Below are 25188 nucleotides of genomic sequence, written 5' to 3'. Positions count from 1 at the left end.
GTTCTATACATCAGTGTCTCTTTTGCTGTCTCGTACACAGAGTTATTGTTACCATCTTTCTAAATTCCATATATATGCGTTAGTATACTGTATTGGTGTTTTTCCTTCTGGCTTACTTCACTCTGTATAATAGGCTCCAGTTTCATCCACCTCATTAGAACTGATTCAAATGTTTTCTTTTTAATGGCTGAGTAATACTCCATTGTGTATATGTACCACTGCTTTCTTATCCATTCATCTGCTGATGGACATCTAGGTTGCTTCAAGCCTACTTTTGACAAAACAGGCATTTGATGTTATCTAGCTGAATAATTTTGATTTCTAAACTGACATCCTGTCATATTTTTATTTATGGATTTCAGTTTCTAAATCAATATTCCAAAGACTATTTACAGCTTTTTGGCCTCTAGTAACAGTCTCTTACCTCAGTATCTGGATAAGGTATAAGGACCTAAATTTCTTGCAGGTACATAAAAAACCAAAAAAAAAAAAAAAAAAAACAGAAAATCCCACTGACATAAGTTTAAAAATTAAAACATGAATCTTGATTAAAATGTAACTTTTGTTAGATAATTTTCCTGTTTGGAATAATTATCAAGCATTTGAAGAAAATGGATAGGATAGATGTTCTTAGATTTAGTTAACATATGCTCTACTCATTGCCCATCCTTACTATCAACATGGCACCCTATTACATTTCCAAATTGAATAACATGCCCAATTTTTCTCAAGACTTTTTTGACTGGTGTGAGGCTCATCAGCAGCTTTTAGTTCACTAGTGTATTGTGCATAAGAAATCTTATTATAGAAAGATGTAATTAAATTGTGTATATTACTATTCTGTTTGTCTAATCTTATTTCCATATAATTGAACTCAGGATTTGTCTCTGACTTTACTATGACTTTGTTTAAAATGAAAGACTCCCTAATAATGGTAATATGTCACATCAGCAGGTTCTATCTTATTGATACCTGTCCTCAACTAAAAACCATACAGAAAAGAATACATTCCCTTTCCCTTAGGAACTCAGATTATTTTTAAAAGTTTATTTTGAAAAAAATCCTAAGTAAAAATAGTGACCATTTGTGTTTTAAAAATTATAATGGACACTAGTACTTGTAGCCCAGATTTAGAAAGAGGTTACCTCGATAACATCTGGTTCCCAGAAATAACCACTATGGTGAAGCTTATGTTGAGGATCTCTTTGCTTTTCCATATAGTTTTACCACATATAAACATTTCTCTAAATTAGTTAATATCTAGTACTGCTTGCTTTAAAATTGATACAAAAGTAATCATACTGAGTATATCCTGCTGTGTCATGGTCTTTCTCTTCAGTATTATGTTTGAGATTCATATATCCTGGACTGTGTAATAGCTCGTCTTAGCTTGGGTGCTCTGGAAAGAGATTCTGAGGTGGGGAATCACATGCAGAGCTTCACCTAAGAGTGCTCTAGAGCAGAGCTGTCCGTTGGGACTTTCTGGAATGGTGACCGTGTTTCATATCTACACTGCCTCTTATGGTAGCCATGGCCACAAGCCATGTATGACTTGAGTGATTTAGTTAATTTAGTTTAAGTGCAAATGCAAGTATCTATGTGTTACTCGTGGGCTTATGTATGGGACAGACAACTCGAGAGAGATATACCTGTAAGGAACTGGGAAAGGCAGGATCGAGCAGAAGGAGAAGCTGGCTTGCCATGTAGTTACACCTCAGACCTCACCCAACCCTCAGAAAGGTCTGGAGCAGGGAATGGCTGATTCAGAGTTGTCCCCAGTCGAGGCAAAGCAACTGAGCTTGAGTATCACAGCATAAGCCAGTTATTGGTGCTGCCTTCTAGAAAACGGAGAAATCTTGGGTGAATCAGTTTCTTGCCTCTACGGGCAATTCCCACTGAAGTGCACAACTAGAAGCCTTCATCGGCCAATATTACCAGTAACAAAGGGTTTAGTGCCAGGCCCTGAAGAGGGAATCTAAGCAGAGCACCGTAATACCCACTATGCAGTTGGCCATTCATTTTCAGTACTCTATTGAAATCTCATTATACAAATCAATTTATTTGTACATTCAATAGGTAATAGAGAATTGGGGTATTTCCAGTTTGGGAAAGTGTGGCTGTTGTAAATACTTTTTCTGAACAGTTCTGTATATGCCCCCTGGTGAATAAACCCAAGGATTTCTCTAGGATATATGCCTGTAAGTGGAATTAGAGTTAGGATATGTGCATAATTTACTCTACTGGAAAATGCCAAGCTGTTTTCCAAAATGGTTATGTATTTTACAAATTATAGCCCTTTCATTCAATGGTGCAGTTCTGTCAACTGAGGTTTATTCAGAATATCTATTCTATTGTTCAGAAGACAAGCCATCTTTGATATCATTTCCCTCCTGGATAAAGTATTAAAATAACTTTTTTTTTTTTTAATTTGGGCACATCCAGCCAAGGGAAACTACCCTTAAAATAATTTTACCCTGCAGAGGTTAGCAGAATTCTAAGAACTCTATTGAGTTGTGCTCTTATATAACATTTTTCTCTTAACTGTGGGCAAAACCTGTGACTTGCTTTTAGCCTGTGGAATATGGCAAAAACCATAAACCTAAGATAAAAACTTAAACCTATGATTGGATTATATGTTAAAGGGTTTCGCAGATGTAATTAAGGTTCCTAATCAGTTTGACTTTGAATTAATGAAAAGAAGTATTACACTGGGTATTACCTGACCTAGACAGGTAAGCCCTTTATAAGCAAGATTGGACCTTTTCTGAGGTCAGAGAGATTGGGAAATCAAGTGCCATATATTCTATAAATATAAGGAAATTAATTCTGCCAACAGTCATGCAGGCTTGCATGGGAACTCTGAGTCTCAGATGAGCTCCCAGTCCTGGCCAGCACCTGGATAGCAGCTCTGTGGGACACTGAGCAGACAGTTATGCTGTGCCTCAACTCCTGACCCCTGGACACTGTGTGAAGATAAATGTGTGTTGTTTAAAGTTGCTAAACTTGTGACAATTTGCTGCAAAGCAGTAAAAAATAAATATACCTGCTTAGCAGCAAAACTCTTTTTTTTTCAACCACATCACTTTACTTTCCCCATCTGACTATTCAGTTTCTTGGGTCTTTTGTATTTGGAGTGAAAGACTTTATTATTTCTATCTTTAAGAGAATCCTTCATTCATTGAAAAGAAACTCTGAGAATACTTAAAATTCAAACTGTAACATTGTATCCAGTGGTAACTTCTTCCTTTTGAAGAAATTATATTCATTTTCCATGAATGAGTGTACCTGTAGGAACCTGTTTGAGAGAAATTATGTATATCAATTTCAAGGACTAAATATCTAAAAATTGCTTTCCTGAAATATCTAAGAATAACTTGGTTTAAGAGAAAACAAAGTTTTTGCAGGCTCCTTTAAAGACAGAAAAGGCTTTGAGAAGGTAGCAATGACAGAAACAAAAGAAAAATGAGGATGATGCCTGAAACATAGGGGGGAAAAAATGGAGAATTTAAATTTTATAAAGAATGATGGGCTCATCATATCACAGATCAAAGCAGAATGGTAAAACAAACTTAAATTCAAATAGGAACGATATATTTTATTCATACTCACATGCAGTTGATGAAAATGGATGCTCTTGTCATAGTTGTGGTTCTCTGGAAGTAGAACTTAGCAGAACTTGTAGGTAATTCATATGAGACATGAGCCCAGAAAAGAGAAGTTGAGTGTGCAGGAAAAATGAGATAAAGAAGACAGAGAAGCAATAAAGGTACATCATGAGTTGATAATCTCTCAGTCACCTGAGGCTCTGTTCCTTTGGAAGTCCATTGGGAAATTACAGGGCACATACCTCAGAATTGTCCCAGGGGTTGATGGGGAGTTTGGTGGGTTAAATGGTGTCACCCAGGACCTCAGAATGTGAATTTACTTAGAATAAGGACCTTTGCAGTGTAGCTAAGGTAAGCATTTAGAGATTAGTGTAAATCCAGTGGCAGGTGTTCTTGTAAGAGACAGAAGACACAGTAACACATAGAAGAGGTCGTGTGACCATGGAAGTAGAGATTGGAGTCAGTGTATCCACAAACTGAAGAAGATCAAGGGTTGCCTCCTGTCATCAGAGTCAAGGAGAGAGCCATGGAAGGAATTCTTCCTGGCAGCCTGCAGAAGGAACTAATCCAGTTGGATTTGATTTTGGATTTCTCAGTTCCAGAACTGTGAGAGAGTAAATTTCTTTTAAGTCTGCAGTAATTTGCTACAGCAGCCACAAAAAACTAATAGAGGGAGGCTGAGCTGTTGACCTCTCACACATCTGGGCCACATTGAATGTGATGGAATGCCCTTCTGTGACTTTATACAAAGCACCAGGCATCTTGTCAGAGAAAGGTTGCAGCAAGTGTTTGAGGTGGGACCCTGGTGGCACACGTGAAATTACTCACTGGACTTGCACTGAAATCAAGCGGGCTTAGAAGACATGACACTGACGTCCACAAGCATCTGCTTCGCTCTTCCAAGCAGAAATTTAGAAAACCCGATCCCTTCTGTCCTGTGATTCTACCGTCTTAAATGTGGTGCTAAAGTGGCTGTGCTTTTGCATAGAAAAATGGAAGGGAAAAGAACACAGAGGGTTGTACATGCATGGTTTAAAGGTTTAAGCGCTTCTGTTGGCTAGAACTCAGTCATATTTCCCCAATACCTGCAAGTTCAGTTCAGTTCAGTCACTCAGTCGTGTCCAACTCTTTGTGACTCCATGAATCACAGCATACCAGGCCTCCCTGTCCATCACCAACTCCCGGAATTCACTCAGACTCACGTCCATCGAGTCAGTGATGCCATCCAGCCATCTCATCCTCTGTCGTCCCCTTCTCCTCCTGCCCCCAATCCCTCCCAGCATCAGAGTCTTTTCCAATGAGTCAACTCTTCGCATGAGGTAGCCAAAGTACTGGAGTTTCAGCTTTAGCATCATTCCTTCCAATGAACACCCAGGGCTGATCTCCTTCAGAATGGACTGGTTGGATCTCTTTGCAGTCCAAGGGACTCTCAAGAGTCTTCTCCAACACCACAGTTGAAAAGCATCAATTCTTCTGTGCTCAGCCTTCTTCACAGTCCAACTCTCACATCCATACATGACTACTGGAAAAACCATAGCCTTGATTAGACGGACAAAACAATGTTGGCAAAATAATGTCTCTGCTTTTGAATCTGCTAAGTTGGTCATAACTTTCCTTCCAAGGAGTAAGCGTCTTTTAATTTCATGGCTGCAGTCACCATCTGCAGTGATTTTGGAGCCCCCCAAAATAAAGTCTGACACTGTTTCCACTGTTTCCCCATCTATTTCCCATGAAGTGGTGGGACCGGATGCCATGATCTTCATTTTCTGAATGTTGAGCTTTAAGCCAACTTTTTCACTCTCCACTTTCACTTTCATCAAGAGGCTTTTGAGTTCCTCTTCACTTTCTGCCATAAGGGTGGTGTCATCTGCATATCTGAGGTTATTGATATTTCTCCCAGCAATCTTGATTCCAGCTTGTGTTTCTTCCAGTCCAGCATTTCTCATGATGTACTCTGCATAGAAGTTAAATAAGCAGGGTGACAATATACAGCCTTGACATACTCCTTTTCCTATTTGGAACCAGTCTGTTGTTCCATGTCCAGTTCTAACTGTTGCTTCCTGACCTGCATACAGATTTCTCAACAGACAGGTCAGGTGGTCTGGTACTCCCATCTCTTTCAGAGTTTTCCACAGTTTGTTGTGATCCACACAGTCAAAGGCTTTGGCATAGTCAATAAAGCAGAAATAGATGTTTTTCTGGAACTCTCTTGCTTTTTCCTTGATCCAGCGGATGTTGGCAATTTGATCTCTGGTTCCTCTCCCTTTTCTAAAACCAGCTTGAACATCAGGAAATTCACGGTTCATGTATTGCTGAAGCCTGGCTTGGACAATTTTGAGCATTACCTTACTAGCATGTGAGGTGAGTGCAATTGTGTGGTAGTTTGAGCATTCTTTGGCATTGCCTTTCTTTGGGATTGAAATGAAAAGTGACCTTTTCCAGTCCTGTGGCCACTGCTGAGTTTTCCAAATTTGCTGGCATATTAAGTGCAGCACTTTCACAGCATCATCTTTAAGGATTTGAAATAGCTCAACTGGAATTCCATCACCTCCACTAGCTTTGTTTGTAGTGAAGGAGGCTAGGAAATATAGTTGTTCTGTTTATCTGATGCTCTGTGATTAATAATACCAAATCTCAACTATTGGGGGAAAACGTTTAGTTTGCTCATAAATCTGCAGCTTGGGGAAGGCTCCAGTCTGCTCTTTACAGCACTAGTTGAAGCAGTTCGTCTGGGGCTGGAGGGTCTACTTCCGAGATGGCTTACACGTGTGGCTGGCAAGTGGGTAACACTGTCATCTGGAAGTTTGGCTGAGGCTGTTATCTTGGGGCCTTCGTTCATTTCCTTGTGGGCCTCTCCAAGGATTCTTTACACTTCTCTCAAGTGCAAATTGCACTCACACACTCACTTCCAACACCTTGCAAAATTCTCATACTATTTCAGCATCAGGCTCATACTTGAGATTCAGGATTCCTTTAAATCACATCTGGATGGAGTTGAAACTCCTTGGGTCCTGTTTCTGAAGGGTGGTTCCTCTTGGTCTAAATACCCAGAACTGAAGAGTCAAATAGTCTGACCCCTCCCACATGGCCAGTAGACAAAACTAAGATAGAGTGTAAGATTCAACAGATACTTCTCTTCAAAAACAGGAGAGCGATGAGAGTCATTTGTTCATGAAAATACAGAAATCTAGGGAGAAACGTGTGCCAGTAACTTATTGGGGCCCAATCCTGCTCTCGAGGGGTTATTCTCTCTGACTTTTGGCTCTGAGCTCTTGTCCTTACCCTTGAGTCATCTATCCTGTTCCATGGGGACTAGCTCATCATTACCTCTGAGAAGACTTCTAGCTTGCTTCCTGCCTACGGAAGTTTGGAACCCAAAGGCCTCTTTTCATTTCACACTGCCAATCTTTTGTCCAAACTGATATCATTTACTTCAGGTATCTATAGAAATTCTATTAAACAAAAGCAACACCCATGCTTCTAAGACCTTTACCTTACAGTAAAAGTCATGGGCTGTAGGACAATGCAGTTAATATTCTTAAAAGTTGTTTTGTTTAGATGAAAGGAACCACAGAGCACACCTATATGATTCTTACCAGCCCCCTTTTTTTTCTCTAGCACAAAAATTCTCAGAGGAACTTTCTTAAGGTACTCAGAAAGTCTACTGCACACATCTTAAATATTCATAAACCTCTCAGAAACCTTGCTTTAGACACCTTGTGCAACCGTCAGTTCAGTTCAGTTGCTCAGTTGTGTCCGACTCTTTGCCACCCCATGAATCGCAGCACGCCAGGCCTCCCTGTCCATCACCAACTCCCGGAATTCACTCAGACTCACGTCCATCGAGTCAGTGATGCCATCCAGCCATTTCATCCTCTGTCGTCCCCTTCTCCTCCTGCCCTCAATCCCTCCCAGCATCAGCGTCTTTTCCAATGAGTCAACTCTTCGCATGAGGTGGCCAAAGTACTGGAGTTTCAGCTTTAGCATCATTCCTTCCAAAGAAATCCCAGGGCTGATCTCCTTCAGAATGGACTGGTTGGATCTTCTTGCAGTCCAAGGGACTCTCAAGAGTCTTCTCCAACACTACAGTTCAAAAGCATCAATAGAGTCATGCTAATAAAGTACCCTGGATTTTATACATTTCCTGAAACTCTCTCTCACATTGAAAGTTTTGTCCTCTGGAGAGATTAAGGATGAGGACATTTTTGTTTTGAACCCAGGAAGTCCTAGTTCCTTTATATATCCTCCAAATTCTGCTTGGAAAATGATTCATTTGTTTTTTAGTCCATCTCTCTTTCAGCTTCATCTTATTCTATGTGATGTTTAGAAACCACTTGACATACTCCTTATTCTGCTGAATCTACCAGTTCACATTATATCTTCTTCTTTCTGTATTAATTGCAGGTAACAACTTTGACAAATTTTCCTTGCTAAATAACAGGAGTCACCCTTTATCTGGCTTAAAATAACAATTTCCTCACTGTCCTTCAAGTTCTCACCAGCAAGTCTTCTGATTTCACTAATAATTTTCTTGAAGCCTTTCTAACTTCTGCCTACCATTCAATCCCAAATCAGTGCCACAGGTTTTAGGTTTTTAACATTAACACCCCACTTCCAGCATTAAATTCTATTCTAGTTGACAAACCACTATAAATCTTAATGGTTTAAAACAGTGACAATAGCTTAGTTTGCTCACACATCTGCCATGGTCATAGGTTTGGGTGCATCATCTCTGCTCCATGCTGCTCTATCTGATCGTGCCTGACTGGAGTTGGAGGATCTACTTTCAACACTCATACGACTAACAAGATATGCTGCTGCCAGCTGGAACTGCAGATCTGTTCTTTTCCACATGGACTTCTCCGTGGGGCTACCTGGGTGTCCTCACAGCATAGTTGCTAAATTATTAGAGGAGCTGGTCCAAAACAGAGGAAATGGGAGTTGCTAGTTTCTTCAAATCTCATTCTGGACACATGCATAGGTCATTTCTGCCATATTCTTTTGGTCAAAGTCTCCCATATACAAAGGAAGACAATACAGGCATAGTTTTTAATGAAAGGATTATCAAAGAATTTAAAGGCATCTGTAGCCATCCACAGTAGTTAAGCTGTTTACTCAAGGAAAAGGGGAAACAAATCTGGTGAATAGTTGTCTTTTTTTCTGACACAACATATTCTATCCTTTTTAAGCAGTAGCCATATCCTCGGTGGGTATGAAGTTGCAATTATACAAGGTAAGTTTTAGAGGTCTGCCATATAGCACAGTGCCAAGAGGTAATAATACAGTTGTTTGTTGTTGTTTAGTCACTGAGTCGTGTCTAACTCTTTGTGACCCCATGGACTGTAGCCCACTAGGCTCCTCTGTCCATGGGGTTTTCCAGGCAAGAATACTGGAGTGGATTGTCATTTCCTTCTCCAGTGGAAGTTCCTGACCCAGGGATCGAACTTGAGTCTCCTGCATTGAAGGCAGATTCTTTACCATTGAGCCACCTGGGAAGCCCCAGTAATGTGGTGGTTGTTGTTCAGTCACTAAGTTATGTCCAACTCTTTGCAACCCCATGGACTGGAACATACTAGTCTTCCTTGTCCTTCAGTATCTCCCAGAGTTTGCTCAAACTCATGTCCATTGAGTCAGTGATGCCATCCAACCATCTCATCCTCTGTTATCCCCTTCTCCTCCTGTCTTCAATCTTTCTCAGCATCAGTATCTTTTCCTTTTTTCCAATGAGTCACCGCTTTGCATCAAGTGACCAAAGTATTGGAGCTTCAGTTTCAGCATCAGTCTTCAGTGACTATTCAGGGTTAATTTCCTTTCGGATTGACTGGTTTGATTTCCTTGCCATCCAATGGACTCTCAAGAGTCTTCTCCACCACCACAGTTTGAAGGCATCAGTTCTTCAACACTCAGACTTTTTTTATTGTCCAGTTCTCACATCCATACATGACTACTGGAAAAACCATAGCTTTGACTATACGGACCTTTGTAAGCAAAGTAATATCTCCGCTTTTTAATATGCTAAGTTAGTCATTGCTTTTCTTTCAAGAAGCAAGGGTCTTTTTAATTTCATGGCTGTAGTCACTGTCCACAGTGATTTTGGATCCCAAGAAAATAGTCTGTCACTGTTTCCATTCCATATCTCTGCTTTTTAATACCAATAATATGGTATTGGGCATTAAAAATTTTGTTGAGAGGATAGATATGGTGTCAAAGGCTCTTTGTGAGAAAAGGACACAAGGAAAATTATGGAGGTGATTACTAGCTTTATAACTTTGCTTTTAGTGATCATATCATGGATATATACACATGTTCAAACTCATCAAACTGTACACATCAATAAAGCTATAAATAAAAAAAGAGGCTCCAAGTATTTATAATCAACTTACTGTCAAGTGATCAAAATTTAAGTGTTCATCTCTATGAATTTAGTTACAGGCATATAATCATAGAAAGTCTATTATAATGAAACTCAGGTTGTGGTCAGTTTTTAAATACAAGATGAATAAAGGATTTCTTGTATACCTTTAAGTGACTGGAGGTTTATAACATTTGTAGAGATCTAATACTTAAACATTTTTCCTTATGTTGTACTAAAATCTCTATTGAAAGTTTTACTCACAAGTCCTAGTTTTATTTTCTTGACCAAACAAGACAAATGCAGTTTCTCTTCTAATCTCTTTCTATACCACAGCCCACCACGTATTTGAAGTCAGCCGTCACGGTGCTCCAGAGTGTCATCTCACTACTAGTAGTTCTTTTAAATATTGATATCCTAAATTGAAAATAAATGCCTTCTAGATGTGACCAGTTACATTTTTCCTTTTTAATACAAGTTTAATTCATGTAAAGAGAAAAGGAAAAACTATTAGTTTATACATTAAGGTAGTAATATTTTATGTTCATGAAACTGTCTTATGCATCTCTCTTGGAATTCAAACAAGAACCTTGTCAATTAGCAGAGCATTTACCATAAATTTAATTAAAGGTGAGTATTCACTTCTTACAGTAATAAATGTCTCTTACTGAAGATGTTCTACCCGTATACTCACTAGAACTATCAGAAAAATAGGATTAAATAGATATACTCTGATTTCAATTTTAAGCATCCAAATTTGAAGAAACTAATTTCTTGTCCAAGTTTGGACAAGTTGATGTAAGTTCATAACAAAATATCAGTTTCTGACTTCATGTTGTTATTATTTTCTATTAGTTCATGTTGTTAAGTAATTTGTATATTTAAGGTCTACATTCAAAGTTATAACAATTTATAGTTATGTATGTAGATCATTAGCCATTTGTAGTCTGTTGAAATTCAAGGAACTATTTAGAGATTTTAAAAATCACTCAGAGTATCCAAACTTTTAAGTGCGTTTTTGACAGTTTAACTATCAGTATACCTCCGACTTACTGAAGCTGAAAGGACCCAGTGAAAATTCTCTGTTTTATTGTTATACTGTAATACAAAAATACTAATATTTTTATAATTCAAGGAAATTGAATAATTTCTAATATTTTTAGAAAACAAGGAAGTTCCTTTTTTTTTTCCTAACTAGGTTAACATATTTTTTAGGTTTATAGATACTCTTATTAAGAATATCAGGTGCTCTATTTTTTTCTTCAATTAGCAACCATAAATTAGGTTTTTTGGATACAACAATAATTTCCTAGGGAGAGTTAATTTAAAAAGTAATGTTTACAGAAAGATTAGCATAGCAACATATCAACACCTGGAAGGAGCACCACATGAATATCCTCGAAGTTATTTCACCTCGTCTTAAAATTAGAGAGCTGTGTAGTTGGAAATTTGTCATACATAAAGATAAAGCAGAAATCTTCTCTTACCACACAGAATGCAAAATCTAGCAACCTATGACCAGTATTAGCATCTGAGAGGTACTGTATCATTCTTCCTTTAAAAAAAAAAAAATGAGGCCTATTTTTACCTGACTTACTGACAGTTTAGTAGTGAAGTCTAGGAATGTGAGAATTTCAGGAGAGCAGAGCTGTATGTATTAAGTCCAGACTCCCAGGTCATAGCTCTAGTTATCTTGACTTAGTAGATCTGCACAAGGACTCTAAAATCAAATGTATGTATTTCTAATAAACAACTGAGGTGATCTTGATGTAGATAACCCATGGATCAGACTTAGAAAAGCACATGTCAGAGGCAGCTTTGCATATAGTCTCAGATTTCACTGCTTGTTGTGATTCTTTTAAGTTTTCTGCATAACTTATAATTCACAATTTCCTAAGGCATTTTTGCTATGGATTTTAAAAGCTATTTATATAATAAATTTTGGTAGTTTGAATATAAACTCTGCCCCAGCTATTTCAGAAGGGTAAAAACGGCACACCTTTATCTGTGATGAAAGTAAACTCAAGTTATGCACACCTAGCCAGAATACTCAGGGCTATTCATTCCATGTATGATCACAATCCAGCTCATTAGAGAATCCAAGCAATCAGTCTCATTCAGAGTAATTTCTAGAGTCTTTCCCATTCACGACCAACATTTAAGTGACTTACTATATATCAGTAAAATTCAGTGGTGAAGAAGGCATTTTTGACAATGGTATTAAAAATTAATAGTGGATAAACCTTTGAAGTAGGTAGATAAAAGGTGTTAAACTTGGAAGTGGTCTAAGTAAGGGATGAATTGAACTCTACCATAGGCAAAATAAGAAAAATTAAGTAATGGGAAATATTGGCACCACTTAAAATGAATGCCCCATTTTTATTAGATCTTAAGATGTATAAGACTTAGGTCTTCAGTTACAAATGTGAATTTTCTATGTAGCAGTGACTTTTAAGCCTTTAATTAGATAAAAGGGTCATAAGCCCTGTGGATCAATAACTTAATTTGTCTTTATGCCTTAACAAACGAAATCCAACTCTGTGTTCTGCTTTTTAACTGAGTAATTTTTAACTTTAGAAGAGAGGTTGAGTGAGGTAGTCTCTCTTTTCAAGGTCTTAGTTTTCTGATTCTGTGACCTTCTGTGATCTTGTTGTTTAGCGGCTAAATTGTGTCTGACTCTGTGACCCCACGGACTGCAGCTCGCCAGGCTCCTCTGTCTTCCGCTGTCTCCTGGAGTTTGCACAAACTCATATCCATTGAGTGAGTGTGCCAGCCAACCATCTCACCCTCCGTTTCCTCTTCTCCTCCTGCCCTCAATCTTTCCCAGCATCAGGGTCTTTTCCGGTGTGTCAGCTCTTCACATCAGGTGGTATTGGAACTTCAGCTTCAGCATCAGTTCTTCCAATGAATATTCAGGGTTGATTCCTTTAGGATTGACTGGTTTGATCTCCTTACAGTCCAAGGGACTTTCAAGAATCTTCTCTGTGACCTCGGGACCACCTTAAACTATGTCAAGCTCAGTTGCCTCATCTGTTAGGCTGTTTCCTCATGTATAAAATGCAGTAAATGTTTCTGTAGCCTTTCCAGTACTATTAAGACAGTGTGACTCAAGAACAAAGAAAGGAGGTACAGCAGTGTGGGTTGGTCTGTGAGCTCTTGGCTGTTAAGAAGTGAGCAAAAATGATACGCATTTACTTATGTGTTGATTTAAGCTTCTTTATCTCTTTCTCTTTTATCTTGTCTGTGGATAGTCTAGTTGATTTTACTCCAAACGCAGGATCCCAGGATCTAGTTGAATGCCTTTGTGCTGATAAATAATTGTAGAATTCTCTGATGTGCTAACCAAGTTTCTCATACAGTTAACAGTTAATACATCTTCAGTCTTTCTTCTGTTTTATTTTCTTCCTCTTCTAAAACGTGAAAGCCTCCATGAAATATTTTCATACCTTCTCTTTTTTTGTTTTTTACTTCCTATCACACCATGATCAGAGATTCACATCATTTTCCTTAAGTGTAATCAAATAAGAATTTAGCCTTCCAGAATTACTAAGATAAGCAATTTTACTGATGTCATTCAGGATACCGTGTATCATGTTGATGGTTTTCTATATTTGAGCAAGTAGAGTGGGAGTCTATGAAGTGTTGGGAACTGCACTTTCTGGATTTCCTATTATGTCCATGTCTGGTTGTCCATCCTGCCCAAAATTGAGTGGAATTAAACCAACACTAATTGGGAGAAACAAATAAAGGGACTACAGTCATATGAACTGTAGGGACTAACTAGAAACTTTAGTAAGAACTTTTGGGACATTGGATACTAATAATAAAACAGTATCAATTAATAAAACTCTGTAAGTTAGGAGTTTGGGATTAACATTTACACAATGTTCTATATAAAGTAGATAAACAACAAGGAACTATTATATAACACAATTCAGTTCAGTTCAGTCGCTCAGTCGTGTCTGACTCTTTGTGACCCCATGAATTGCAGCATGCCAGGCCTCCCTGTCCATCACCAACTCCCGGAATTTACCCAAACTCATGTCCATTGAGTCGGTAATGCCATCCAGCCATCTCATCCTCTGTTGTCCCCTTCTCTTCCTGCCCCCAGTCCCTCCCAGTATCAGGGTCTTTTCCAATGAGTCAACTCTTCGCATGTGGTGGCCAAAGTATTAGAGTTTCCTCTTCAGCATCAGTCCTTCCAATGAACACCCAGGACTGATCTCCTTTAGGATGGACTGGTTGGATCTGCTTGGAGTCCAAGGGACCCTCAAGAGTCTTCTCAACACCACAGTTCAAAAGCATCACTTCTTTGGCACTCAGATTTCTTTATAGTCCAACTCTCACATCCATACATGACCACTGGAAAAACCATAGCCTTGATTAGACGGACCTTTGTTGGCAAAGTAATATCTCTGCTTTTGAATATGCTATCTAGGTTAGTCATAACTTTCCTTCCAAGGAGTAAGCATCTTTTAATTTCATGGCTGCAATCACCATCTGCAGTGATTTTGGAGACCCCAAAAAATAAAGTCTGACACTGTTTCCACTGTTTCCCCATCTATTTCCCATGAAGTGATGGGACCAGATGCCATGATCTTCGTTTTCTGAATGTTGAGCTTTAAGCCAACTTTTTCACTCTCCTCTTTCACTCTCATCAAGAGGCTCTTTAGTTCTTCTTCACTTTCTGCCATAAGGGTGGTGTCATCTGCATATCTGAGGTTATTGGTATTTCTCCCAGCAATCTTGATTCCAGCTTGTGCTTCTTCCAGGGAACTATATTCAATGTCTTGTAATAACCTATAATGGAAAAAAATCTGAAAAATAAAAAATCTGAAAAAGCATAGATATCTATATTTGTATGTATATCTGTTGTTTAATATTAATCCCATGTACCTCAAACTAACAGAACATTGTAAATTAACTATACTTCACTAAACATGGTTTAAAAAAGAAAGCTCTAAAGTGGAGGGGAGAACAATTGGCAATTAATTTAGAACCAAACCTTCTTTGTGCCTGTAGCTCTCAAACTGCAGATGAATGCTAAGCAGTTGTGAGAGTCTCAAGAACACAGGGCATGTGCAGGGATTTTACATAAGCATTGATAACTTTATTTTCTGAAAGTATTCATTCTCATTCAAGATAGAGAACTCAGAATAAAAATCAGCCCATTATTATTGGCGGGAAATAATGTTTGTCATCTGTGTCTATAAACTACATAACCAGGTCTTAGAGTTCAGAATATAAAGAGCAAACCAAAGCTATGTGTTTTAAATGTGATCTACGTGTTCTGTTTTCAGTAACAAAGAGATCAGAAATAAGTTAATCCTCAGTTTCTTCATCTCTGAAGTGAGGGTTTTAATGTTTGGCTTTGATATTTGAAAATCATTGAAGATCACCCAAATGAGAACTAACAGAGACTGTTTATTCAGATCTTGCTAAAAGAGGGAAGGCAGCCAAAATCACTTTAATGTGGGAGAGACCCAAAGGCAGGCAGGAATGTGGAAAAGCTTTATAGTGAAAGGCAAGGAAAGTTTCAGGGCTAATATGACTGGAGTTTGTTGGCCTGAAGAAACTGGGAGTCGCCTAACTAGAAGGAGGCTCAATTAAATGGCAAAAAATGGATTTTGTTTGTTAAGGCATAAAGATACAAATTAAGTTATTGATAAACAGGGTTCATGATCCCTGTGTCTAGTCAAAAAGTTTGAAAGTCATTGTTACATGGAAACATTAATATTTATAACAAATGACCTAAGTCTCCTTATATATCTTAAGATCTAATATAAATGGGGTATCCATTTTAAGATGGTGCCAACATTTCCCATTACTTATTTAAAAAAAAAAAACAAAAAACTTTTTTGCCTGTGGCAAAGTTTAGTTCATCACTTAGACCATTTGCAAGTTTAACACCTTTTATCAACCTACTTCAAAGGTTTTTCCACTATTAATTTTTAATGCCACTGTCAAAAATGCCTACTTCACCACGGAATTTTACTAATACATAGTAAGTCACTTAAATATTGGTTGTGAATGAGAGAGACTCTGGGAAGTTACTCTGAATGAGACTTAGTGCCTGGATTCTCTAATGAACTGGATTGTGATCCTACACAGAATGAATAGCCCTGACTATTCTGGCTACATCTACATCAACTTGAGTTTACTTTCATCACAGATAAAGATGTGTCATTTTTGCCTTTCTGGGATAGCTGGAGCAGAGTTTATATTCCTACTGCTATAATTTATTATATAAATAGATTTTAAAACCCACAACAAAAATGCCTTGTGACAGTGTAAGTTAGAAGTGAATATAAAGCGTAAGGAAACTGGGATCATTGACCAAATCCTAACCATTCTGGGATGGCTATTGCAAAGTTGTGGTTTGACTTCCAGACTGGTTGCTATGGAGACTGTGGGTCAGATTTCTGTCATGTGTAGTCTTAAAGACCATATTCGGTCTTTAAGGCTACAGCTTTGTTGTGAGGATTGACCATGGAATGAATTGGAAAGATGCCTCTGTTGCTGCTTTTGGAGGTGGTAGAAGTATGACAGTAAAGGAAAGTATGAGCTTTCCTGGTGGCTCAGTGGTAAAGAATCCACCTGCCAGTATTGGAGACTTGGGTTCGATCCCTGGGTTGGGAAGATCCCTTGGAGAAGGAAATGGCAAACCTACTCCATTATTATTACCTGGGAAATCCCATGGACAGAGGACCCTGGCAGGCTACAGTCCATGGGGTCACAAAGGAGTCAGACACAACTTACTGACTAAACAACAACAAAAATGGGGGGGAATAGTATCTGGGGGAGAGACGCAAGAAAGCTGCTCCACTCATGTAAAAAGCATTCCACCTGCTTTCCCTGGGCTATGGGAACTTTACCTAGAGTAATTGTGTCTAATCCTGCCTAAGTGTAGGCCAATATAAATGTTCTTCTTTCTGGATGATAAACTGTCCACACTGCATCACAGACATCTCAAAACCCTTGAACATCTGTAGCTTTATGTTCTGCTTCCAAAACCATTTCAAAAGTTCCAATTTTTCTAACCTGTCATCTACTAGAGCTAACATGTCCTTATCTCCAAAGTATGAGAAGATAAACAGACAACTCAGAGTCAGAGGAAATTGCAAACTTATTATATGAGAGCTATCTAGTTCATGTTTTAATATTATCAATAATTTGCCAGCCTTTTGTTATATTTTAAAGCTTATTTCTTTTTTTAATACTCAGGCTCACTACTATTTCATTTTCTTTTGTGTCCTTTTGTCCACTCTGTCCTGATTTTCCTAATTCCTATCGTCTGTAAGCCTTGTTGCCAAAACTTTCAAGACATCACTTACCTGACTTGAACAAAAACCATCTTGATCTGTACACTAGTGCAGTCAGCCGCTGCATGCACACAGACTCTGTAAGCTCTTTGCAGAGATGTCACAACTTCATTATCTTACCTGAGGAATCTTTTCTTAGCTCTTCTCAACCTCCATTCTGGAGCCCTTTGGTCAGTTGTGTATGACTCTTTGCAGCCCCATGGACTGCAGCTGGAGCCCTTTATCTGATCTCTATTCCTGCCCCCATGACCTGAACACCTGGACACAAACCTCCTCCCGTATTCTGCTGCCCTTCCTTTCTCCTCCCTCTTCTTCCTAGATCTACTCCTCCATCGTCCCTCTCATTTCTCTTCTTCCTTCCTCCGGACCATAATATATATTTGTTTCAGAGCTCCAGCCATTCTTTTTTTTTTTTTTTACTTCTTTTTTTTAAAATTTTATTTTATTTAACTTTACAATATTGTATTGGTTTTGCCATATATCAAAATGAATCTGCCACAGGTATACATGTGTTTCCCTTCCTGAACCCTCCTCCCTCCTGCCTCCCCATACCCTCCCTCTGGGTCGTCCCAGTGCACCAGCCCCAAGCTTCCAGTATCATGCATCGAACCTGGACTAGCAACTCGTTTCATATATGATATTATACATATTTCAATGCCATTCTCCCAAATCATCCTACCCTCTCCCTCTCCCACAGAGTCCAAAAGACTGTTCTATATGTCAGTGTCTCTTTTGCTGTCTCAAATACAGGGTTATTGTTACCATCTTCCTAAATTCCATATATATGCATTAGTATACTGTATTGGTGTTTTTCTTTCTGGCTTACTTCACTCTGTATAATAGGCTCCAGTTTCATCCACCTCATTAGAACTGATTCAAATGTATTCTTTTTAATGGCTGAGTAATACTCCATTGTGTATATGTACCACTGCTTTCTTATCCATTCATCTGCTGATGGACATCTAGGTTGCTTCCATGTCCTGGCTATTATAAACAGTGCTGCAATGAACATTGGGGTACACGTGTCTCTTTCCCTTCTGGTTTCCTCAGTGTGTATGCCCAGCAGTGAGATTGCTGGATCATAAGGCAGTTCTATTTCCAATGTTTTAAGGAATCTCCACACTGTTCTCCATAGTGGCTGTACCAGTTTGCATTCCCACCAACAGTGTAAGAGGGTTCCCTTTTCTCCACACCCTCTCCAGCATTTATTGCTTGTAGATTTTTGAATCGCAGCCATTCTGACTGGCGTGAAATGGTCCTCATAGTGGTTTTGATTTGCATTTCTCTGATAATGAGTGATGTTGAGCTTCTTTTCATGTGTTTGTTAGCCATCTGTATGTCTTCTTTGGAGAAATGTCTATTTAGTTCTTTGGCCCATTTTTTGATAGGGTCATTTATTTTTCTGGAATTGAGCTGTAGGAGTTGCTTGTATATTTTTGAGATTAGTTGTTTGTCTGTTGCTTCATTTGGCAGAAAGACCGAAATATAGATCAATGGAACAAAATAGAAAGCCCAGAGATAAATCCACGCACATATGGACACTTTATCTTTGACAAAGGAGGCAAGAATATACAATGGATTAAAAACAATCTCTTTAACAAGTGGTGCTGGGAAAACTGGTCAACCACTTGTAAAAGAATGAAACTAGGGCACTTTCTAACACCATACACAAAAATAAACTCAAAATGGATTAAAGATCTAAACGTAAGACCAGAAACTATAAAACTCCTACAGGAGAACATAGGCAAAACACTCTCTGACATACATCACAGCAGCATCTTCTATGACCCACCTCCCAGAATATTGGAAATAAAAGCAAAAATAAACAAATGGGACCTAATTAAACTTAAAAGCTTCTGCACAACAAAGGAAACTATAAGCAAGGTGAAAAGACAGCCTTCAGAATGGGAGAAAATAATAGCAAATGAAGCAACAGACAAACAGCCATTCTTGTCAAACACTTAAATCCCTTTCCGACTGCATGGCCCACCAGTAGTAAATCCAGCACCATTTCCTTGATTTCTGAATCCAGTCCTGGAGGGAACTCATGATGGTCCTAGATGCTCAAGGACCCACCCTCAACAGTGCTCCCAAGCTCCCTGGCAGGTCCATCTGGGTCCAACTCAAGGTCTGCTCTTGTTCCTTGCAAAAGCTGTTTCGAACTTTTGCTCCTTACTTCTCTTACCTCAAGATAAAAATTCCTTGCTCTCCTTCCTCATCATCAATGAGATTTACCTGCAAGACTCTATTGCCTGACCATGCTCTTCATTTATATTTGAGGGTAATCCTCCCACATTAACTCTGGATACCAGTTTCTCTCATTTCAGTAGGGGCCTCACTCCCCTATCTGCGCTTCTCTTTCATAAAGTGATATCCTTTTTTTAGACTTTCTCTCCAAGGTTTTGCCTCTGGCTGTGTAGTCTCCTCTCTTGTTCTCTTTGAGTAATCTTGTTTACTCCATAGTTTTAGCTACCACACACATCCTGGAAGTCCTCAAGCTGTGTCAGTAGTTCAGGGTGCTTCCTAAACTACTGATTGGTTTACCTGATTACCTTCTGGATAGTTCCATTGACTTCTCCCTCCCTCTCTTTTTCCTCACCATTTATATAATGAATTATATTTATTTTACTTAACTATTTCATAACTATTTTCATAAGCCTATCAATTTTATTTATTGGCTATTTCATAAGTATAATATTATTAAACTTCCTGCTACTGCCAAATCATTTTTTAAAAACACAACTGTAATTATGCATTCTCATGTTTAAAATCATATAATAGTCCTCATCAAATTTAGTATAAATGCAAATTCCTTGGTATGAAAAAAGGTCCTTCAGTATTTGACACTTGCATCTCTCTAGCCTTTCTTTTCCCAAAGTATACTCAGAGGAACACTTTTTCTGTGGACGGTTTTACAAGATGGAACGTGGGGAATAGGAGAGGGGTGAAGGGCTCTATCGAGTTCAAATGCATTTGAGAGAGTAATGTTCAGTTGATAACTTTCAGACTATTGATTCTCAACTGGTGCTGATTCTCAAAAGCGCCAGATTTTCTTTAGACTTCATTATATATGCAAAGTCTTAAGCTTCACCCTGGACCTGCTGAACCAGGAACTCTGGGCGTAGAGCCTACCAGTCTGTGTTAGCACACCTGCCCAGTGATGCTAAGAAACACTAAGGTTTGGAAACCACTGTCTTAGAGATGCGTATTAACATCTTACTACAAGAAGTCTGGAAATAAGTCATTTGTTTAAGCAAACATTTCCTCAATTTGAGCATGGACCGTGTGTGTGTGTGTGTGTGTGTGTGTGTGTGTGTGTGTGTGTGTGTATAAGATACTCATTAATATGCTTAGAGAAACTTGTCAAAAACCTGAAGCCTTACATTACTAGTAATTCTCTATTTAGCTTTGTGTGCTTTTGTATTTAAATATCCTATCCTTGCATCATTTTACTAAAATCTTCCCCCAACCCTTGTCTGGCCAACTCCTTAGAAGAGATATTTCAAAATATGCTTATAGAACTGATACATGGGATGGCACAGAAATACTTCATAGCAACCTTAGAAGTGTTGCTTCCTCCTGCTACTGTTATTTCAATTTTTTTTTTTCATGTAATGGTTCTCTCTGTTTATCGATCTCTTCTTAATGGAGTATCTTCATATTTTCTTCTTTGATATTGTGAAGTATAAAGTACATCTTATCAGCTTGTCTGTACAAGCTTCTTGTATTGGAATATCCTTTATCAACATAACAACTAGAAGCTTTTCTCAGTTGATCCTACACCCTGGTAACTTTCTACTTTTAAAAAATTATCTCCCCATTATGCTCTCATAGTCTTTCTTTCACATATCTTTCCTCAATTATCTGTTAACAAGATAATTTTTAGTCACTATAAAACTAATGGCAATGTTAAAATTGACATACTAAGTCATAGTTTTATAAACCTATTGGATTTTATTTGTCTAGGTTAAATTATGTATTATACCTGTATACAATATAAATATGTATTTTAAATATTTTTCTTATAAATAGTAATTAATAGAGGTTTTAGTAAGTAATTAATGTACTTATTACTAGCTTTCAGAATTTCCACTGCCATTATATTTTTTCTAACCATAATTTCAAATGCTCTAGTAAAATTCTCAAATAGTAATAAAGTGTTCCATGGTGGCTTAGTGGAAGAATCCACTGGCCAATGCAAGAGATGTGGGTTTGATCCCTGGGTCGGGAAGATCCCCTGGAGGAGGAAATGGCAGCCTACTCCAGTGTTCCTGCCTGGGAAATCACATGGGCAGTGTAGCCTGGCAGAACACAGTCCATGAGGCCACAAAGAGCCGGACATGACTTAGCAACTAAACAGCAACTTAGCACAACTGAATTCCTCAGCAATCAAGTGAGTATCCTATGTATTGGGTTGGTCAAAAGGTTTGTTTGCATTTTTCCATAAGACATAAGAATGTTTTGGCCAACCAAACACATGGTTGTACTCCATCCTTTTAAACATGCAATCTATTAAAATACACTGCTACTGCTAAGTCACTTCAGTCGTGTCCGACTCTGTACGACCCCATAGTTGACAGCCCACCAGGCTCCCCTGTCCCTGGGATTCTCTAGGCAAGAACACTGGAGTGGATTGCCATTTCCTTGTCCAATGCATGAAAGTGAAAAGTGAAAGTGAAGTCACTCAGTTGTGTCCGACTCCTAGCGACCCCATGGACTGCAGCCCACCAGGCTCCTCCGTTCGTGGGATTTTCCAGGCAAGAGTACTGGAGTGGGGTGCCATCCCCTTATAAAGCGTGGTTTGTGATACCAATATGTGATACATAAAAACTAATGACAGTATCCTTTGGTTTATTCTGATGCATCATATAGAATTTTATGCAAAATAATGTTACCAGCTATAATCCTTTAGTGGTATTAAAAAAGGAATGGAAGTATGCTTTGTGACAGTTAAGGGACTTTGGAATTTGAGAACATCTGGTTCTCAGGGCCAGATGCATAAGGTTTATTAAGATCCTTTGAAGACTACTTTTAGTTCATTCTCGCAATTTGAAGTAATATGTGCTAACCAGTAGTCTTTTGACTAATCTCAGTCTTCAGCTTTTAATATGTTACATTTTGAGCTTAAAGGTAAATGAACAGCACTTGGAAGTACCCTAGGAAAATTTAAGTCCCTGAAGGTACATTATAGTCTTTGTATGAGGTCTGGAACAACACAGGGTTATATTTAACTTCAGTGAGAACAATAATAGTGTGATGACTCATCTAAATCTGGTTACATATGTTGGGCATCATTAGAAGATATGCATATAGTCATTCAGCAGAGGGTGCCTGATCTTTGGAAAAGACACTGTAGTTGAGTAAGACAAATGATTCTTGTTTAGTTGCTAAGTCATGTCTGACTCTTTTGTGACCCCAGGGACAGTAGCCTGCCAGGCTGCTCTGTCATGGGATTTTCCAGGCAAGAATCCTGGAATGGGTCGCCATTTCCTTCTCCAGGGTATCTTCCTGACCCAGGGATTAAATCAACATCTCTTGCATTACAAGTGAATACTTTACCACTGAGCCGTCAGGGAAGCCAAATGATTGGACCAAATAAAATCTAATCTACCTTTTGTATGAGAGACCATGAATTTCCCGAGCTACCAATTGGAGTTTTCAAATATCCTGGACCTACAAGCTTATAAATACTTCAGCAAAAATAGTCAAGGAAGCCATATGCTTCCCACTTATATACTTGAGTGAAAATTGTCTCCATCTTCATCTTTTTTTCCTAATTTTAAAAAGTAAATGTAAAAGAAGTGCTGTAAGAAAAATACCCAATGAAACAAAACAACCAGAATAATTTACCTGTACGTTTGAAAGAATTGCATGTGTTGAGTATGAAGTTTATATGTGAAACATTCAAGAGTATTATACTATTTTGATCTCACTGTAAATTTAGATCATTCAGACGACACTCCTTCTAGAGGTGACAGTGGAGAATTCATTCAGTGTGATAAATTAAGCATTCCAATATGATTTAACTATACCTATATGCGTATAAAAAAACTTACAAAGTTAGAGTTAACTTAGATGTATTTGTGAGTGGAATGAGAGAGTTCTAGTCCATTCATGTAACTTTATATCTGTAGAATTTATCAGTACTGACTTTGTAACCAGCCTTTCTTGAGTTCTGCCCACATAAAGCAGTGTGACTTTTGAAAAAATACTTAGGCAGGACAAATTTTAAACACACACCAATGTACACACAGAATTCAAACTTTGGCCTTGGAAGAAGTCACATAAAAGGGATAAACTCTATAATAATAATTCCTAAGATCATAAACTGCAATAGAGGAAGATAAACCTCCATCCCAGAACCAAAGCGTTTGGAAATCCAAGCCTGGCCGTTGTGACTTTACCCTGTGGGATGCCGTTCAATGAAGGCAGAAAACCTGAATGTACTAACTTTGGCTCACGTGATCTGAGAGTTGTTCATAGCTCTCTTTATCTGATCCTCCTGTTTGACAGTGATTTCTAACTAAAGTCATGCCCTTTAACCTTTTATTTTGCATGTTGCCTGACCTTCTGAGCAGAGTAAGAAACAGGACATTCCTCGGGAAGATCAGGGACCAACCACCAAGAATTTGGATTTTTGGCCCCAGCTTATTACACTGATGGTCACTATTATTGATGAGGATAAAACTGCCTACACTCCTGTCCTGAATCAGTAAGTACATTTTTTTTGTTAATAAATGGATTTTATGCAGCTAAAATTAAGGAAACATAAACTATTTGAAGTACAGCTTATACTCTCATGACAATGACAGACTTGTCCAAAATTAAGCTATAGAAAGAAATATTTTCTACTTTCATCAATAAACATCAATTCAGTGATAGTATGAATTTTTAGTTTCAACCCCATCGAGTGTGATTATTTCAGTATGGAAACAAATATGTCCCCCACATTTATTTTTATTTGATGTAGAAAAATTTCCTCTTTCTACTGTCTTAGAAAAATGCCCTCTTTCTACTGTCTTAGAAAAATGCCATCCCCCCCATGTTAAAGAGCTCGTATTAAACATATTCCATTGTGACTTTTTAATCATAAGGATTTGGCCCCAAACGTATACTTTCAAAATAGTTGTGTATGCTGGATTTAACAAATTTAATGCATTATTTAAGAGAACAAGCCCATTTTCTCAAATAACCTAAGCTTATGCTATCATGCATAGAATTTATAAATTCTATGCAGGTGAATTAAGGCAGGTAGGGTGACTGCAGCCATGAAATTAAGATGCTTGCTCCTTGGAGGAAAGTTATGACCAACCTAGACAGCATATTAAAAAGCAGAGACCTAACTTTGTCAACAAAGGTCTGTCTAGTCAAGGCTATGTTTTTTCCAGTAGTCATGTATGGATGTCAGAGTTGGACTACAGAGAAAGATGAGTGCAGAAGAATTGATGTTTTTAAACTGTGGTGTTGGAGAAGACTCTTGAGGATCCCTTGGACTGCAAGGAGATCCAACCAGTCCATCCTAAAGGAGATCAGTCCTGGGTGTTCATTGGAAGGACTGATGTTGAAGCTGAAACTCCCATAATTTGTCCACCTGATGCAAAGAGCTGACTCATTGGAAAAGACCCTGATGCTGGGAAAGATTGAGGGCAGGAGGAGACAGGGACAGCAGAGGACAAGATGGTATCGCTAACTCAATGGACTTGGGTTTGGGTGGACTCTAAGAGTTGGTTGATGGACAGGGAGGCCTGGCGTGCTGCGGTTCATGGAGTCGCACAGAGTCGGACACGATTGAGTGACTGAACTTGAACTGGAAAGGTAGTAAAGCAGACGAATTAAAATTCATGGCTATTATAGAAGAGTCTGAAATGAACAACTTACCAAAATTCCACTAGCTATGAGACCTTGGGCA

The 25188-nt window shown here is 38.4% G+C and overlaps 1 protein-coding gene across 2 annotated transcripts in view; it reads left to right on the top strand.

Moving 5' to 3' along the window:
* The window catches only part of UNC13C (unc-13 homolog C), a 723080-nt gene that overhangs the window by 463527 nt on the left and 234365 nt on the right, over window positions 1-25188 (top strand). For both annotated transcript variants that reach the window (XM_019968805.2, XM_070797523.1), the window contains one exon: window positions 23858-23991. In XM_019968805.2, coding sequence (XP_019824364.2) covers window positions 23858-23991 — 134 coding nt within the window. The remainder of the gene's footprint in view (window positions 1-23857; window positions 23992-25188) is intronic.

The sequence above is a fragment of the Bos indicus genome, chromosome 10 (genome assembly GCF_029378745.1).
Source record: "Bos indicus isolate NIAB-ARS_2022 breed Sahiwal x Tharparkar chromosome 10, NIAB-ARS_B.indTharparkar_mat_pri_1.0, whole genome shotgun sequence".
NCBI lineage: Eukaryota > Metazoa > Chordata > Mammalia > Artiodactyla > Bovidae > Bos > Bos indicus.
The sequence above is the reverse complement of the archived record's forward strand: the minus strand, read 5'-3'. Positions and strand labels throughout refer to the sequence as shown.